The 18,330-nt window shown below is 38.6% G+C and overlaps 1 protein-coding gene across 4 annotated transcripts in view; it reads right to left on the bottom strand.

Annotated features, from left to right (window-relative positions):
• The window catches only part of TMEM117 (transmembrane protein 117), a 574,260-nt gene that overhangs the window by 132,085 nt on the left and 423,845 nt on the right, over positions 1-18,330 (bottom strand). For all 4 annotated transcript variants that reach the window (XM_004447901.4, XM_058307848.2, XM_058307849.2 and 1 more), the window contains exon 6: positions 17,584-17,743. In XM_004447901.4, coding sequence (XP_004447958.1) covers positions 17,584-17,743 — 160 coding nt within the window. The remainder of the gene's footprint in view (positions 1-17,583; positions 17,744-18,330) is intronic.

The raw sequence follows: 18,330 nt of genomic DNA, 5'->3' as shown, positions 1-18,330 counted from the left end.
CTCAGGAAATGGACTTGGTCCAGTGGTTAGGGTGTCCGTCTACCACATGGGAGGTCCGCGGTTCAAACCCCGGGCCTCCTTGACCCATGTGGAGCTGGCCCATGTGCAGTGTTGATGTGTGCAAGGAGTGCCCTGCCATGCAAGGGTGTCCCCCGCATAGGGGAGCCCCACGCGCAAGGAGTGCGCCCCGTAAGGAGAGCCGCCCAGTGCGAAAGAAAGTGCAGCCTGCCCAGGAATGGCGCTGCCCACACTTCCCATGCCGCTGACGACAACAGAAGCTGGCAAAGAAACAAGACGCAGCAAAATAGACACAGAGAACAGACAACCGTGGGGTGGGGTGGGGGGAGGGAATTAAATAAATAAATAAATCTTTGAAAAAAAATGTTAAAAAAAAAATTATCCAATGCTCAAGACAAAGAGAAAATACTGAAAGCAGCAAGAAAGAAGAGAACCATCACATACAAGGGAAGCTCAATAAAATTAAGTGCTGATTTCTTATCTGAAACTATGGAGGTAAGAAGGCAGTGGTATGACATAGTCAAGGTACTAAAAAAAAAAAAATTCAGCCAAGAATACTCTATCCAGCAAAGCTGGCATTCAAAAATGACAGAGAGTTCAAAATATTCACAGATAAACAGAAACTGAGAGACTATGTCAACAAGAAACCTGCCCTTCAAGAAATACTAAAGGGAGTTCTGCAGAAGGAAAGAAAAAAACAGAAGAGACAGTTGGAGGAGAGTGTAAGAACAACCAAAAAGACAAAAAGAGAAATAAAAACAACATATGACATACACAAATCCAAAGAAAATATGGCTAATGTAAGTAATTCCTTGAGAGTAATAACACTGAATGTTAATGAATTAAACTCACCTGTCAAGAGACACATATTGGCAGAATGGATAAGGAAATATGACCCATGTATATGTTGTCTACAAGAAACCCATCTTAGATTCAGGGATTCAAGGAGGTTGAAAGAGAACAGCTGGAAAACAATCTTACAAGCAAATAATAACCAAAAAAAAAAAAAAAAAGGGCGGGAGTAGCAATACTAATATTGGACAAAATAGACTTTACATGCAAAACTATTCTGAGAGACAAAGATGGACACTACATATTAGTAAAAGGGGTAATCTTTCAAAAAGAAAGAACAATCATAAAATTTATGCACCTAATCAGGCCATCTCAAAATTTGTGAGGCAAACACTGGAACAACTAAGTGGAGGAATAGATGCCTCTGCAATTATAGTGGGGGGTGCTAATACACCATTATCACCATTAGACAGAACATCTCAGCAGGGAATCAATAAAGAAACAAAAACTTTGAATACTGTATTAGAGGATATATACCTAATAGACATGTACAGAACACTACACCCAAATACAGCAGGATATACATTTTCTCAAGTGTACATGAATCATTCTCCAAGATAGACCACATGCTAAGCCACAGAGAAAGTCTCAATGAATTCAGAAAGATTGAAATCACACAAAATAATTTCTCATACCACAGTGGAATGAAGCTGGAAATATGAAAGGGCCAGAGACCCAGATTAGGCACAAAGATATGGAAATTAAGCAACACACTCTTAGACAAACAGTGGGTCAAGAAGGAAATCGCAAAAGAAATCAGTAACTACACTGAAACTAATGAAAATGATAACACAACATATCAAAGCTTATGGGATGCAGCAAAAGCTGTACTGAGAGGAAGATTCATAGCCATAAATTCATACATCAAAAAAGAAGGAAGATCTAAAATTGAAGACCTAGCTGCACACTTGGAGGAATTAGTAAAAAAAACAAACAAAACAAAAAAACAACAACAACAAAAAACAAAAAACCGCAAAGGAAGAAGAAAGAAAGAAATAACAATGATCAGAACAGAACTAAATGAAAGAGAAAAGAAGAAAGAACTAGAAAAAATAAACAAAACCAAGAGCTGGTTCTCTGAGAAAATCAATAAAATTGAGAAACCCTTAGGTAGACTAACAAAGAAAAAGAGAAGATGCAAATACACAAAATAAGAAATGAGAAAGGGGATATTACTACTGACCCCACAGAAATAAAAACTATCATAAGTGGATACTTTAAAAAACTATATGCTAACAAGAAGAACAATTTAGAGGAAATGGACAAGTTCCTAGAAACACATAAGCAGCCTACATTGATGAAAGAAGAAATTGATGATCTCAACAAACCAATCACAAGTGAAGAGATAGAAACAGTCATTAAAAATCTCCCATTTAAGAAGAGCCCCAGGCCAGATGGTTTCACAGGTGAATTCTACCAAACATTCCAGAAAGAATTAACACCAATCTTGCTTAAACTCTTCCAAAAAATCAAAATAGGAAGAACATTACCTAACTCATTCTATAAAGCCAGCATTACCCTAATACCAAAGCCAAACAAAGACAACATAAGAAAGGAAAATTACAGACCAATCTCTCTAATGAATCTAGATGCTAAAATCCTCACAAAATACTTGCTAACCATATTCAACAACACATCAAATGAATTACACAACATGACCAAGTGTAAAGGTATGAAAGGATTAAAGGATGGTTCAACATAAGAAAATCAATCAATGTAATACACCATATAAACAGATCAAAAGAAAAAAATCACATGATTCCATCTATAGATGCAGAAAAATTATTTGACAAAATACAGCACCATTTCCTGATAAAAACACTGCAAAAGATAGGAATAGAAGAAAACTTTCTGTACATTATCAAGGGTATATATGAAAAACACACAGCTAACATTTTTTACAATGGTGAAATCCTAAAATCCTTCCCTCTAAGATCAGGAATGAGACAAGGATACCCACTATCACTGTTCCTATTTAACATTGTGTTAGAAGTACTTGCTCAAGCACTGAGGCAAGAAACAGATATAAAAAGCATCCAAATTGGAAATGACAAAATCAAAATTTCACTATTCACAGAAGACATGATCTTGTACATAGAAAGCCCTGAGAAATTGCCAGCAAAGCTTCTAGAACTACAAATTCAGTAAAGTTGCAGGTTATAAGATCAATGCAGAAAAATCAGCAGCATTTCTGTACACCAATAATGAGCAATACGAGGAGGAAATCAAGAAAAAAATAACATTTATAATAGTAAATAAAAAAATTAAATACCTGAAAATAACTTTAACTAAAGATGCAAAAGACTTATACACAGAAAACTACACAAAACTGTTAAAGGAAGTCAAAGAAGACTTAAATAAATGGAAGAATATTCCTTGTTCATGGATAGGAAGACTAAATATTCTTAAGATGTGTATCCTATCAAAACTGATGTACAGATTTAATGCAATCCCAATAAAAATCAACATAGTATTTATTATTGAACTGGAAAAACTAACTATGAAATTTATTTGGAAGGGAAAGTGGCCCCAAATAGCCAAAGATATACTGAAACAGAAAAATGAAATTGAAGGAATCATACTACCTGGCTTTAAAACATATTACAAACCTATAGTGGTGAAAATGGCATGGTGTTGGCACAAGGATAGAAACCCTGTCCAATGGAACTGAACTGAGACTTCGGCTATAGATGCTCACATATACAGTCATCTGCTATTCAACAAGGCCACAAAGCCTACTGAACTGGGAGAGGATGGCCTCTTCAACAAATGGTGCTTAGAGAACTGGATATCCATATGCAAAAGAATGAGAGAGGATTACCATCTCACACCTTATAAAAAATCAACTCAAGAGGGATAAAAGATCCAAATATAAGAGCCAAGAACTGAAAGACCTTGGAAGACAATGTAGGAAAGCATCTATAGGACCTTGTAATAGGAAATGGCTTCATGAACTTCATACCCAAAGCCACGAGCAGCAAAAGAAAAAATAGATAAATGGGACATCCTCAAAACTGAAGCCTTCTGCACGTCAAAGGAGTTTATCAAGAAAGCAAAAAGACAGCTTACCCAATGGAAGAAAATATTTGGTAACTGTATATCTGATAGGAGCCTAATATCCAACATATATAAAGAAATTTTACATCTCAAAATTAAAAAGACAGACAACCCATTAAAAAAATGGGCAAGAGATTTGAACAGACACTTCTCCAAAGAAGAAATACAAATGCTAAAAAGCATGTAAAAAGATGATCAACATCACTAGCTATTAGGGAAATGCAAATCAAGACTACAATGAGATACCATTTACACCCATTAGACTGGCGGCTATTAAAACCACAGAGGACTACAAGTGTTAGAGAGAATGCTGAGGAATGGGAACCCTCAGCCACTGCTGGTGGGAATGTAGAAGGATCCAGCCATTCTGGAGGACAGTTTAGCACTTTGTAAAAAAACTATCTATAGATTTGCCATATGACTCAGCAATTCCACTGCTGGGTATATACCCAGAAGAACTGAAAACAAGGACACGAACTGATATATGCCCATCAATGTTCATAACTGCCTTATTCACTATTGCCCAAAGTTGGATTCAACCCAAATGTCCATCAACAGATGAATGGATAAACAAAATGTGGTATATACACACAATAGAATATTACTCAGCTGTAAGAAGGAATACAGAACTAACACATGGGATAACATGGATGAATTTTGAGGACATTATGTTGAGTGAAGCAAGCCAGGCATTGAAGGTCAAATACTACATGAGCTCTCTGATATGAATTAAGCAAATCAAGCTGTCTCAGAGAGCTAGAGACTGGACAATAGGCTTACAGGAAATGGGGGATGGGAAGAGGAAGGTTGTGAGCTGATGCCTACATGAGCAAAATCTATGATAAAGTGGAGGTAAGTAGTTGTGCAGTGATCGGATAAGATAGGGACATTGGGTGGGGCTTTGCATGCTTGAAGGGGGTTAGGGTTGGGAGGATGGGTCAGATAATCCATGGAATAGGGAGGAGGGTTTGGGTTGAGCGAGTGAACATGGGACATTGTCAGGTATGTGGTTGGATCTATAATGCTGAGAAAACTAAAGAAAACTAATAAGGAAGGGTTACTCTTTTAAGGTGTTTGACGGGGGCCATCAGGCACAGGGCTCACTTGGGGCAGACTTTTGGGGGTGTGTGAGTGCTCATCTTGTCATATTGTGGGCAGAGATATAATGAGCTGTAAAGTGTTGTAACCCCATCCGGGGAGGCCTGATGTTCTCAGAGGAGAGGGTGTCTCTCGAGAGCATGGGTGGCTCCCAGTGGGGGAGGACAGACTAGAGTGTCAAGCCCTCAGCACTTTTGTAAGTATCTATGAATCTTGTCCTTCAAGCAGTGAAGCTTGGTTGTCACTGTGCATCCTGAGGGGAGGGGAAGAGAGAAATAGAATAGATGGAAGTGGGGGTAACTTGAAGCAATGGAAGGGTTCCACAAGATCACGCAATGATGGATATAAGCCACGTTAAATTTCACAAAAAATTTATAAAAGTGTACAGTCTAAAATGCAAACCATAATGTAACCAAAAATTTAGAAAAGGGTACAGTCTAATATATAAACCATAATGTAAGCCATAATGGAACCATGGTTGGTAGCTATGTTTCAATATCTGTACATCACCTGTAGCAAATACAACATCTACATGTAAAAAGATCATTGCTGGGAAAGTGGGAAAAGCATTTGATGCTGGGTATATGGGAGTCTCCTATTCTGTATATGTGACTTTTCTGTGATCTAAAACTTTTAGAAGACTAAATTAAAAATAAAAAGGATATAGACACTGAGGAAGGGATGGAAGAGATTGACTTGCCACTGTACATGCAGAGCAACACCTATTACTGTGACAAAAGGCAAAATGTCAAAAACAAAGTCTTATGATATTGATATTTTTCATTTTTTAATACCCCAATTTATTTTTTACTTTATTTTAGTTTTTATAAATTATTATGTATTCTATTTCTAACCTTTAAACCTGTCAATATTATTTCCTTTCCTACTAATTGAATTTGACAATATATTAGGCTTCATTTTTGAAGAAGTTTAGGATCACAGAGGCATTCAACTATAGCAGGGGAGGACCACTGGTGTTGGTTGTCATTGTGGGGGATGCATGGGTGTGAGGGAGTTCTCCAGTATATGCATATAAGGTATATATATATGTTCGGATGTTCATTGGGTATTGTAATAATGGATTGAGTTACACATGACAACTGAGGGAGTGCCGAGTTCTCATTCTGTGGAACTCTGTAGCATTCCCCAATGGAACAGCAATAATCCCCCAAGTGCAAGGACAAAGACCAGTGAAGAAGGATGGTCCAATGATGGGTCCTTAATACTGACAACTATGCTCATGAGCCTGTGTGCCTGAAATTTCAACTAGACCTAGAGCTGCAGGGTGCCTAAGAGTTACCTCCTGAGAGCCTCCATGTTGCTCAAATGTGGCCACTCTCTAAGCCAAACTCAGCACGTAAATGCATTACCTTCCCCACAATGTGGGACATGACTCCTGGGGATGAGCCTCCCTGGCACTGAGGGATCATTACCATCACTAGCTGGTGATGCAACTAGAAAAAGACCTTGAATAAAAGGAGAAATGGTAAAGATCAATGAGTTTATATAGGTAAGAGATTTCAAAATGAGTCAGGATGTCATCAGAGGGGTCGTCCTTATGCACAACTCAACAGGAACCCGAGAGACAGCCAAAGCAGATACAACCCCAGGTACAGGTGCTCCTGAGGGCTACAGAGACACAAAGAATCTATGATCATGACAGATAGCTCTGGAGTTCGTTGCCTTGGCAGTGGGCCCTACTTTGGAATTTGTGCTCCTGAATGTGATTGAGTTGGTCTCAGATGTGACCTCTACACACTCCTCTTCCATCACTTTTACTGAACCTGTGGTTGGCGCTGGGGTTTGTGTATGATCAGGAGACTTGAATCTCTGGACTGTCCACTTGCCAGCTGGGTTCTGAGTCTCAGCAGAGTTGCAACACCTATTCTCTGGTATGTTGGACCTATCCAGTTCTGCTGATGGGGAGGTGAGAATGGTCAACTACCACACCAGGGAACCAAGACTATCTACAACTGCAAGCAGGAAAATTGCATCCATCAGCCATGTGGGATTTAAACCCCCTCTTGATTTAGTGGTGGAGTGGACATTGCCATCCCAGGGTCCACAGGATGGAGGGATATAATATGGATTGGAGTGGACTTGCTGGTATTCTACTATAGAACTGATGTGACTCTAGCAATGGAAGTAATTGTATCATTGTTGTGGAGATGGTAGCCATGGGAGTTGCTGAAAGAAGGGAGAGGGAGGAAGCAGTGTGAATGGGCATTTTCAGGACTTGGAGTTGTCCTGAATGATATTGCAGGGACAGATGCAGGACATTGTATATCCTGCCATAACCCACTCGATGGACTGGGGGAGAGTGTGAACTACAATGTAAACTATCATCCATGTGGTATGGCAGTACTCCAGGGTATATTCACCAAATGCAATGAATGTGCCTTACTGATCAAAGGGATGTTGATGTGGGAGGAGCAGGGTAGGGGTGGGGAGTGGGGTATATGGGGACCTCTTATGTTTTTTAATGTAATGTTTTGTGTGATGTATTTATCTTTTAAAAAAAAAGAAAATAATAGAAAACAAACAAATTTAACAAAGAGAGAGAATCAAACTTGAATGACAAGCAAAGAAAAAAAAAAAGATTGAATTAATTTATGGGGAAGAATAGACCAATCTCCTATGCAGAATTCCAAATAATGTGATACCCTGCTGTCACAGAGGTGGAGCACTGAGTGACCTCCTTCCAAAGAGTACAGTATGGAAAGAGGAACTTTAAAGTGGGGAAATGTGACAAACACACTTCAGCCAGGGGATCAAGGTCAATGTCAAGAGTGCAGTCATGAGGATAGCATGTACCCCTGATATGACATGATAAACAAGACACTTTGCCATTGTGGTCTTCCTCCCCAAAACCTATAACTCCAGTTTAGAAGCATGAGAAAAACATCAGACAAATCCTATTTGAGGGACATTCTACAAAACATCTGAATAATACTCTTCAAACTGTCATAAAAAACAAGGAATGTCTGAGACATCCCATTGCAGACAAGAGGAGCCTAAAGAGACATGATGTATCCTGAACGCGATCTTGGAGCAGAAAAAGAACATTGGGTAAAAACTATGGAAATTCAAATCAAGTATGGACTTTAGGTAATAATATTGGACCCATGTTGGTTCTTTAATTGTGACAAATGAGCCATACTACCATATGATGTTAATAATTGGGGAAACTGGATGTGGGGTATGGGGAAACTTTGATCTAGCTTCATAATTGTTCTATAAATCAAACTATTCTAAAATAAAGCACTTATTAAAAATGAAAAACAAAACAATAAATGTAAAAATTCCTTTTTTGTGACTATTCATAAAAATAAATATATATTCTCTATAAGTATTCAGAACTGGCCTACTGATTTTGTTAAAAATATTTTAAGAAATATTATCCAATTTTAATGTTTTCCTTTATTTTCTTAGCCAAATATTAAAGTACCTTTCCAAAGTATAGGTAGAATTTTCCTATCATTAGAAAAGCCTGGGGTTAATTGCTTTGAAATCACTTAAATTATTCTAATGAGGACAGGCCTTTTAAATAAAACCACTCCCTCCATTTTCATTAATTTTGCCACTTCTCTATCTTTCTTTCATCTGTAATATGTGTCTATAAGATGGATTTGTTAGAATATTTGCAATATACATTTTTGAATGTCTTGAATAAGTATGACTTTTGGGGATCTGTTTCCTTGAAATAACTCCCCTGCCACAAGTGCTAGTTCCAGGAAATTCATCATGATGCTCCCAAAGGGGGAGATCCCAGGGACATGAAGATTTTTAAGCTATGTTTCCTGTTCTATAGAACAAGAAAAAAAGGAAATGCTGATTTTCAGTTCAGATGAAAGGCGCTACAGGAGATCCAAAGAGAAAGTAATCACGTGGCTTTAATGAAGGGGGAGGTAAAATGGTGAATGTGGAGTCTAGGTCGGTACAGCCGAAGAATGTGACAATCTGGAGAGGAAAATGGGCTCAGAGACATCCTAGGAATAAATACATCATAGTTGAGAACCAAGCAACAAGCCTTTTAGTCTGGGGTAGAGCCTAGTGCATAGGAGACTCATGGGAGAAAACAGGAGTCAGTCAGGTTCAGATTCCTAGAGGGCACTGAGAGAGAGAGCTCCAGGAGTCTGGACTTTAATTCTTGGAAAGTGGGGAGTCGCTGACAAGATGTTGAGCTGAGAAGTAATGTATAAAACATGGCACTTCAGACCAGAAGTTTGTAAGGGTGAGCTGCAAGGGATGTATGGTATAAGAAGTCTGAAGGTAGAAAGTTCTTTAGGAGATTTTGTTACAATAGTACAGAGGAGAGAGTCAGGGCTGGAATGGTGGCAGAAGAACTTAGAAGGAAGGATTAGAATGTAAGAGGCATAGCAAAGGATGAATAAATAGGTATTGGGGGAGAAAGAAAAGGATTAAAGGACCCAACCTTATTGGTTTCCTCTTAGTTTGATTTTGAGATCCAATTTCTCTCTACTTTTCTTTAGGAGTGCCCCACCGCCCTAGCCTCTCATGTGCCCACCAGAGCTAGTCAGTTCAGGAATGGTCATACAATTTAGTCCCTTTAACTCTTTCCCCAAGAATTTGGAATTAGGCCTGACAACTAGAGATTGGACTCCCTCTGAGGTACTAGCAGTAGCCATTTTCTTCCATGTGAAGTGGGAAGTTGCAAAAAACTGCTTTCAGTGAGAAAGGAAAAGAAAGCAAAAGTAAAATAAATAAATACCAGAGATGGAGAAAGGAGGCTAGGTCGGGGTTCCCTATTATACTTTCATTCCTTGTTCCACGGATCAGAACTTCACACCACTTCATGCTAGCGTGGAAGGGTTATTGGTAATTGTGGCCCAAATGGTCCAAACTGATATATTTCTCAAAATGACGCCCCCATCTCCAGTCTTCTTGCTACTCTCTGAACACTTTAAAGCTTTACTGATTTTTATTTTTATGCCATTTCCTTAATCTAGCATGTACTTCTCTTTCCAATCCACCAAGTCCTTTTTTCCATTTCCCTTTAATATTTTAATATATTTTTTAATTTATTGAAGTATATCACACATACATAAACATACATAAACAATAAGTATATAATAATAGTTGTGAACTTCCAAAACAAACATATATAACATCATACAGGACTCTAATAACTCACCCCACCACCAATAACTTGCATTGTTGTTAAACCTTTTTAACTAATGATTAAAGAGCATTGTCAAAGTATTACTACTAAACAAAGTATTTTCCCCCAACCAATCCTATTATTTTCTTTATATCATTTATATATGAACATACATAAACAATTAAGTGTATAGTAAAAGTTGTGAACTAACAAAGCAAACATGCATAACATCCTACAGGCGTCCCATACATCAACTCTCCACCAACACCTTGCATTGTCGTGAGATATTTGTTAAAAATTATGAAAGAATATAGTCAAAATCTTACTACTAATCTAAGTCCTTATCTTACATTTGCTGTGTTTTCCCCCTGACCCACCCTATTATTATTTTTTAAATATATTTTTTATGACAGAAGTTGTAAACTTATAAAACAATCATGCACACGTGCAGAATTCCAAAACAACACCCCTCCATCAACACACCACAATGTGGTGTGTCATTTGCTACAGATAAAATAATATCATCTGATTGTTACCATGTCCATAGCATACCTTTGGCTCACATTTTCCATACTGCCTCAGTATCAACATTATACATCTTTTGCATAGATGCAAGAGTATTATATTATTACTACTAACCACAGTACATAGGTCACTCCAGCTGTATTTTTCCCGTGCTTCTCCACATTCCCAACACCCAGAAGTAGTGATATACATTTGCTCTAGCTAACTAAGGACACTCTTGCAGCTGTACCATCAACCACAATTCCCATCCACCTGTTGGTTTACTGTGCTATCCAGTTCCTAGATTATTCTCAACCATTCTGTCAACTGGCATTTACATAACTAGGCTACCATTTTCAGTCACATCCCCATTTATAAACTAGCTGTTACTCACTGTGTGTTACCATCTACTCTAGACATTTCCCACTTTTACAGTAAAGCTAATTAAAACTTTTACATGCATTAAACATCAATAGTCCGCTCAGTCCTCCTCTTATCTCCTTTAAGAATCCACCACCTACCACCAGGTCTTGAAGATATTTTCTTACAATTTCTTCTAGAAGTTTTATGGTTCTTGCTTTTATTTTTACTTTTCTCATCCATTTTGAGTTAATTTTTGGATAAGGTGTGAGATAGGGGTCCCCTTTCCTTCGTTCAGCTATGGATGTCCAGTTCTTTCAGCATCATTTGTTGAATGAATTGTTCTGCCCAACCTGTGTGAATTTGACAGGCTAGTAAAAAAATCACTTGACCTTACATATGAGGGTCTGTTCCTGAACCATAAATTTGGTTCCATTGGTCTACTATGTCTGTCTTTAGGCCAGTACCATGCTGTTTTTACCACTATAGGTAATACGATTTAAAGTCTGGAGATGAGGGTTCACGTTTCCTTTTTATGATGTTTCTGGCTATTCAGGACTCCTTACCCTTCCAAATAAATTTAATGATTGTATTTTCAATTTTTTCTTTAATGCTGGTAGGATTTTTATCGGAATTGCATTAAATCTGTATATCAATTTGGATAGAACTGACATCTTAATGATATATAGTCTTCGAATCCATGAGTATGGAATGTTCTTCCAGTTATTTAGAGCTTTTTTGATTTGTTTTATAACATTGAGTTGCAGTTTCCTAAATACAAGTGCTTTACATCATTGGTTAAGTTTATTTCTGACTATTTGAGTTTTATCTGTGATATTTTATTTTCACCACTCTTTTGACACTTTTAGTTACTTTTATTGATATAATTTAATATAATTTATTGATATAATTTTCATTCCAGGCATTTCTCTCCTGTCTTTTCTTTTCAGGCTCTAGTACACCTTTTAGTATTTCCTGAAAATCTAGTATCTTGCTTAGAAATTCTCTCAGTTTCTGTTTATCTGTGAATATTCTAATTTTGCCCTCATTTTGAAAGACAGTCTTGCTCAATATAAGATTCTTGGCTGGAAGTTTTTCTCTTATAGTATCTTAAATATATCAGATCATTGTCTTCTTGCCTCCATGGTTTCTGGTGGGAAATCAGCACTTAATCTTATTGGATATCCCTTATATGTTATGCATTGCTTTTCTCTTGCTTTTCTCAGAATTCTCTCTTTGTCTTTGCCCTTTGTCATTCTGATGAGTATGTGTCTTGGAGTTGGTCTATTCGGATTTTTTCTGAGAGTAGTAGGTTGTCCTTCTTGGACATGGATATCTATGTCCTCCTGTAGGGTTGGGAAATTTTCTACCATTATTTCTTCAAATATTCCTTCTGCCCCTTTTCCCTTCTCTTCTCCTTCTGGGACACCCATGACACGTATGTTTGCATGCCTTTTGCTGTCATTTAGTTCCCTGAGACCTTGTTCATTTTTTTCCATTCTTTTCTTCATCTCTTCTTTTGCATGTTCACTTTCAGAGGCCATTTCTTCAAGCTCACCAATCCTTTCTTCTGCCTCCTCAAATTTGCTATTACATGACTCCAATGTTTTTAAAATTTCATTTATTGCACCTTTCATTCCCATAAGATCTGCTATTTTTCTATGCATGCTTACAAATTCTTCGTGCTCATCCAGTGTCTTCTTAATATCCTTAATCTCTTTAGCCATCTAATTGAATTTATTGAGGAGATTTGTTTGAACATCTATGATTAGTTGCCTCAACTTCTTTATGTTATTGGAGGCTTATCTTGTTCCTTTAACTGGGCCACAGCTTCCTGTATCTTGGTGTGGATTGTAAATTTTTTTTGGTATCTTCACATCTGGCTTACTAGAGTATTATTTCTGGGTGCAGTTTTTCTCTTTAGTTTAGGGTTTCTTATCCTTTGTCCCTTGCTGGTTGCACAGTAGGAGCCAAGCATGTAATTGGTGCTGTAAGCTGTGGAGGCTCAAGCTGCCCTCACTGTGCCAGGGACCAATGAAGCTTCTTCCAACTTTCTCCTTTGCCAGGGGTAGGGACAGAGTCACAGCTGTGTGGAATAATCCAAGTGCAGGCCTAGACTGTAATTGCCCAGTGAGACTGATGAAGCTTCACATCCCTTTCTCCCCTGCCTGGAGCAGGGATGGAGCTGCAGGTGTGGGCAGCAATCTATGCAGTGCATGTTCAAGATGACCGCAGTTGCCCTGGTAGACTCCTGATTTTCAGTCTATGCCAGCCAAAGTTCCCTGCAGTTACCTGTACAGGCTGGTGCAGGGCTCCTCAGTCTCCTCCCTGCCAGAGGCAGGAATAAAGCCTAGGCAGGCTGCAGGCTGATCTGCATGAAAGAAACTGGTTCCTGCTGACACTGAGCGTTTCAGTCAGCCCAGCTTCCCCCCAGGCTGCGGGCCAAGTCAAAATGGCTGGCTACTGACCCCTTTCTGACTTGGGCAGGTTCACACCCCAGCTGTTCCCAGGATTATCTTAGTCAGCCAAGTCTACCACTCAGTAGCCGAAATTGGTAGCCAATGATCTCCTCCTCCCCTGTTTCTGGGAAATGGAACTTCCAATTCTAACCAAAGAATAGCTCCTGGGGTGGCTTGTGCCACCAGAGTAGAATAATCACCGGCCTCCATGGATTGGCTGGAAATTTCCCGGAGAGGCTGGCACAGGTCCCTGTAGCTTTCTCCCTGCTGGAGGTGGGGCTGGGGCCTAGGCTAGACCTGCAATATGACCTCCTGGGATTCTCAGTCTGCCCCGCTTTCCCTCGTGCCAGGTGTGGAGTTAAGATGGCAGCTCCCGGCCTCTTTCTGACTTGGACAGGCTCAAACTTCAGCTGTTCTCAGGATTATACTGTAGCCTGCTGAATTTACTCATCAGTAGCTGAGGTTGGTGCCCAACTCTCTCTTCCTTCCCCATTTTAGAAAAATGGAGCTTTCAGTTCCAGGCATAGAACACCTCCCAAGGTGGTTTGTGCCTCCAGTGGAGGATGGGCCCCGGCCTCTGGGCATGGAGCACTCTACTTACTAGTCTTCTTTGCAGACCGGCAGTCTCCTCCTTCCACTCCTTTAAGGTTGTTGCAGGATGCTCTTTTGGTCTCCTGGAGCTAGCTTCAGCTAGCTCCAGAGAGCTCTGGGTGTTTGCTAACTGCCCTGTAGCAGGAGCTGACTCTAGGAGCTCCTTACTCTGCCACCATCTTGCTGGTTCTTCCCCCTTTATTTTTTAAAGTAATATTTTGTGTGATCTATGTATCTTTTAAAAATAAAATATATTAAAAAAACAAACAAAAGAATTATATACTGGCTTTGTCCTCCACTCCGTCATCCCTTAGGCACCGTGGCCTGCTGGTCCAGATCCTGCCCCATGAACCTACTGTCCATTAAGACTAATCTGGCACCCAAGTCCCAGAAAAATCATAGAAGGAGTCCAAACTCCAGCCAACCCAGGAAGAACCCCATCAAGCCCTGCCAACAACTGAAACTACAGTCCAGACAGCAGAAAAAGGCTGGACCCACCACTCTCAAGCAAAAAGACCAGCAACCAAACCGGACGACAATTATCCAACAACTTTCTGAGTCCTGGGAAATAACTTCACCTTCTGATTTCCCTTTTTTAATTTTAAATTTTGAAATAATTTCACTTACAAGACAGTTGTAAAAATAACACAAAACACAGAGAACTCCAACTTGCTCATCATCCAGATACCCCATATCCACCAACTTCTACCATTTTACCACATTTGCCATATCATTCCATCTTTCCATCTCTCTCCCTATTCCATCATCCATCTGTCTGTTGTCTGTCTATCCATCTGTCTGTCTGCTATTGGTCTGTCTGTTGTTCCAGCTATTTCTCTAATTCTCTATTTTCTAAACACTTGAGAGTAAGGTTGTATACATTATGCTTCATGAATACTTAATACTTCCATGTATATTTCCTAAGAACAAGGATATTGCTTAAGTAACTACCTTAAGTACAGTTATCAGATTCAAGAAATTTAACATTTATTTAAAGCTTAAATTCGATATTTCAATTTTTTTCATATGTCCCAATAACATCCTTTTGGGCATTTTCTCCCCATTATTAGATCCAGTCCAGGTACATTTATTGCATTTAATTGTCATTGTCGCTTTGAATTTTTTTTTTTTATCAGGGTAACATATATGCAACATAAAATTTCCCATGTCAATCACTCACAGGCACACCATTCAATGGGATTAATCAGAATCAAAGGGATCTTGTGCTACTCTCATCACCGTCTATGATCAGAACTTTCCCATTATCTCAAAAAAATACCCTGCACACATCATGCATTATCTCCCCATTTCCCTTCCCTCTTTCCCTTGTGACTCCTGGGTAATCTTTAGTCTACTTTGTTTTTATGAATTGGCATACTTTGGTTATTTCATGTGAGTGGAATCATACAATATCTGTCCCTCTTTTATATTTGCACAGTAGTAGACCTTGCAGATCAGCCAGAAGCATCACACACACACACAAATAAAATATCTCCTTTATTACTGGAAAATTGCACATTTACTTGTGGGTTTTCAGATTTAGTGCTGTGCAAATCTGTGCCTTTGTGCCTGACTTATCTCACTCAACATGATGTCTTCATGGTTCTTCCTTGTTCCAGCATGCATTGGAACTTCACTGCTTTTTATGGCTGCATTATGTTCCATTGTATGTATACACTATATTTTATTTATCTTCTCATCTGTTGATGGACATATGAGTTGCTTCCACCTTTTGGCAATTGTGAATAATACTGCTATGAGCATTGGTGGATCTGTCCTAGTCCCCACTTTCAATTCTTTTGGGTACATACCTAGAAGCGGGATTTCTGGGTCATGTGTTAGCTCTGTGTTTAACTTTTTGAGGAACCACCAAACTATTTTCCAAAGTGGCTGCACCATTGTACATTCCCACTAATAATGTCCTAAAGTTCCTATTTCACCTCATCCTCATAAGCACTTGTTATTTCCATATCTTTTTTTTTATTGAGCACTTTTTGAGTAAGTTCATGCTATCTGTAAATTGTAATATTACATTTCTCCATTTGAAGTCCCTGTTTTAGTGAACTTATTGCAAGAATAAGGAAAACATATAAATAGGGTGGAAAGCATAGGATGATAGTCGGCAAGGAGGAAATTTACCCTCTTTCATGTGTAAATGTAATGAAATTACAAAATACAATCGTTTGCTTGACTACCAATAGCACCCACTTTAAGGTGGGCTCAGAGGAAAACTAGTAAGCTATTTAACCAAAGCATAAATTTTACATTAGGGAGTGTATTAAGAATCAGATGGAAGAAGATAAAAATGGCCCATGTACAAGATAATGCATGATACATTATTGCAGAGGTGCTATAAATTCAATTTTATAGATATCTAGAAATGGTCTTACAAGTAGTAAGAAACAGATCTAGAATCTGTCAGTGCTTCTCTACCATGCCAAACTATCTTACTGGAAATGAAAAAGAAACATCAATTTTTAGATGAGACAAAAATAAAATTCAATTTTACACCTTCAAATAACTTCAAAAACATTATGACCCATTAAAATAGTAATGTATGCTAGAAAACCATGTTGAACCTAATGGAGCCAGGATATATTATATACAAAAATAATACTCCCTTTTGAGACACCACAGAATATCTTTAATAAAGGCCTCTCTTTGCCTCTAGAAATGAGAAAAAGCAATCTCCTATGTATAAAATCTCACATATACTCAGAAAACAATGATGTTTCTTTTGCTTTCAGCAATGGTAGCCTTTGTTCTGATGACTTATAATGTCTTATGAGGGGAGAAACCAAGGTTGTCTCATGAAAGCAATAAGAAAATGTCTAGCGAATGGATGGACATTTAATGAGAAAGATAAAGTGCCAAGAAATAGCTAATATCTTTCTGCCCCATTCAAAGGAACATGTCTAAAGACCCAAAAGCATGCACAACAGAAGATTACATGAATAACACTGGTTACCACGATGCTATTGTACAAACAATCTGTTGCTAAGCAGGGAAGAAATATTGTTTACATGAAAATGGAGTGATCTCTGGTGAATACTGAAAGAAAGTGATAATTTCCACAACCAGAAAAAACATTTTTGCATCACTCCATTTCAAATGCTATAAAACCCTGAGTTGTTTTGGCAGTGTTTCTTCCCTGCTTCGCTAGCTTTATAACATCCTAGCTCTATAGCTTTCCATTTATTAAATGACAGGGTATTTTGTTTTTTGTTATTGTTGTGTTTCCCCTCTGAAGCTTTGGCAGAAAACACCACCATGTTGTGTGGTTTCCAGGGGCTCACTTTGCAAAGTTTATAACATGAATTTTTGGTGTCCCTATCATAAGAGCCCACTTGGCTTTCCTCCCCAGTAATCTTGCTGAAAATATGACAAGAGAAGTCCCCATTAATAGCAACTGTAAACTATGGCCTTCTCTAGCTTTATGGTACCTGCCTCTGAACAGTGCTTGTTATACTAACAAAGCATACAGAGGTTTCAGGGAGAGGAAAGAAATACAAAGACACTCACCTGCATCACAATAAGGAGGTCAAAGACCAAGATGAAAGAAGCCAGGAAGGCTCTGGAAACTTCATCGCTGGGCAGAAATCCACGATTCAGTTTGTCCCAGCTGATCCAATCAGTTGTGATGACAAGGACAACTACAGAAGTCAGAGTCAAAAGGACCGTCCTGCAAGGAACAAGACACTCATATGAGAACATTCTCTGTGTTGCTCTAAATGTCTACTTCTTGCCAAGCACCTTTCCCAAGGCATATTCAACCAATAGAAGATGAAAAAAAAGAAGTAAATTAAGTGATATCTTTCCAAAACAATCAGGAAAAGGTATGGCAGCATCTCTTCTGAGGTTTTCGCTAAAGAACGTTAAGAAAATGATTAGGAAACATAATCAACAACAAAATATTACAAAGGATCTTGGTTTCTGCAATATGCATCCCAAAGAGAGTGCTGGAGTGTGGCTCTCCTATTCCATGCGCATTGTTTCACTGAAGACTCTGGACTTGCATATATAAGAACATAAGGCAGATGATGAATAGGGAAAGAAGTCCTTGGATTCTACATTCCTCCTTCAGAAGCTAGGGATAGTTAGAACAGTCTCATCACAATCCCCATGGTCCGATGAACTCTGTAGAGGAACCACCTCTAAACATCAGCAGTGTAGACTCTTCTTCTCATGGGCCACATATTATAGATGCCTTGTGGCCTAACGACCTCCCTCCATGTCTGCTCTTCTATTCCGTGCTACAAGTTACTAGGG

The sequence above is a fragment of the Dasypus novemcinctus genome, chromosome 12 (genome assembly GCF_030445035.2).
Source record: "Dasypus novemcinctus isolate mDasNov1 chromosome 12, mDasNov1.1.hap2, whole genome shotgun sequence".
NCBI classification, from domain to species: domain Eukaryota; kingdom Metazoa; phylum Chordata; class Mammalia; order Cingulata; family Dasypodidae; genus Dasypus; species Dasypus novemcinctus.
Note: the sequence above shows the minus strand (reverse complement) of the source record. Positions and strands in the feature narration are given on the sequence as shown.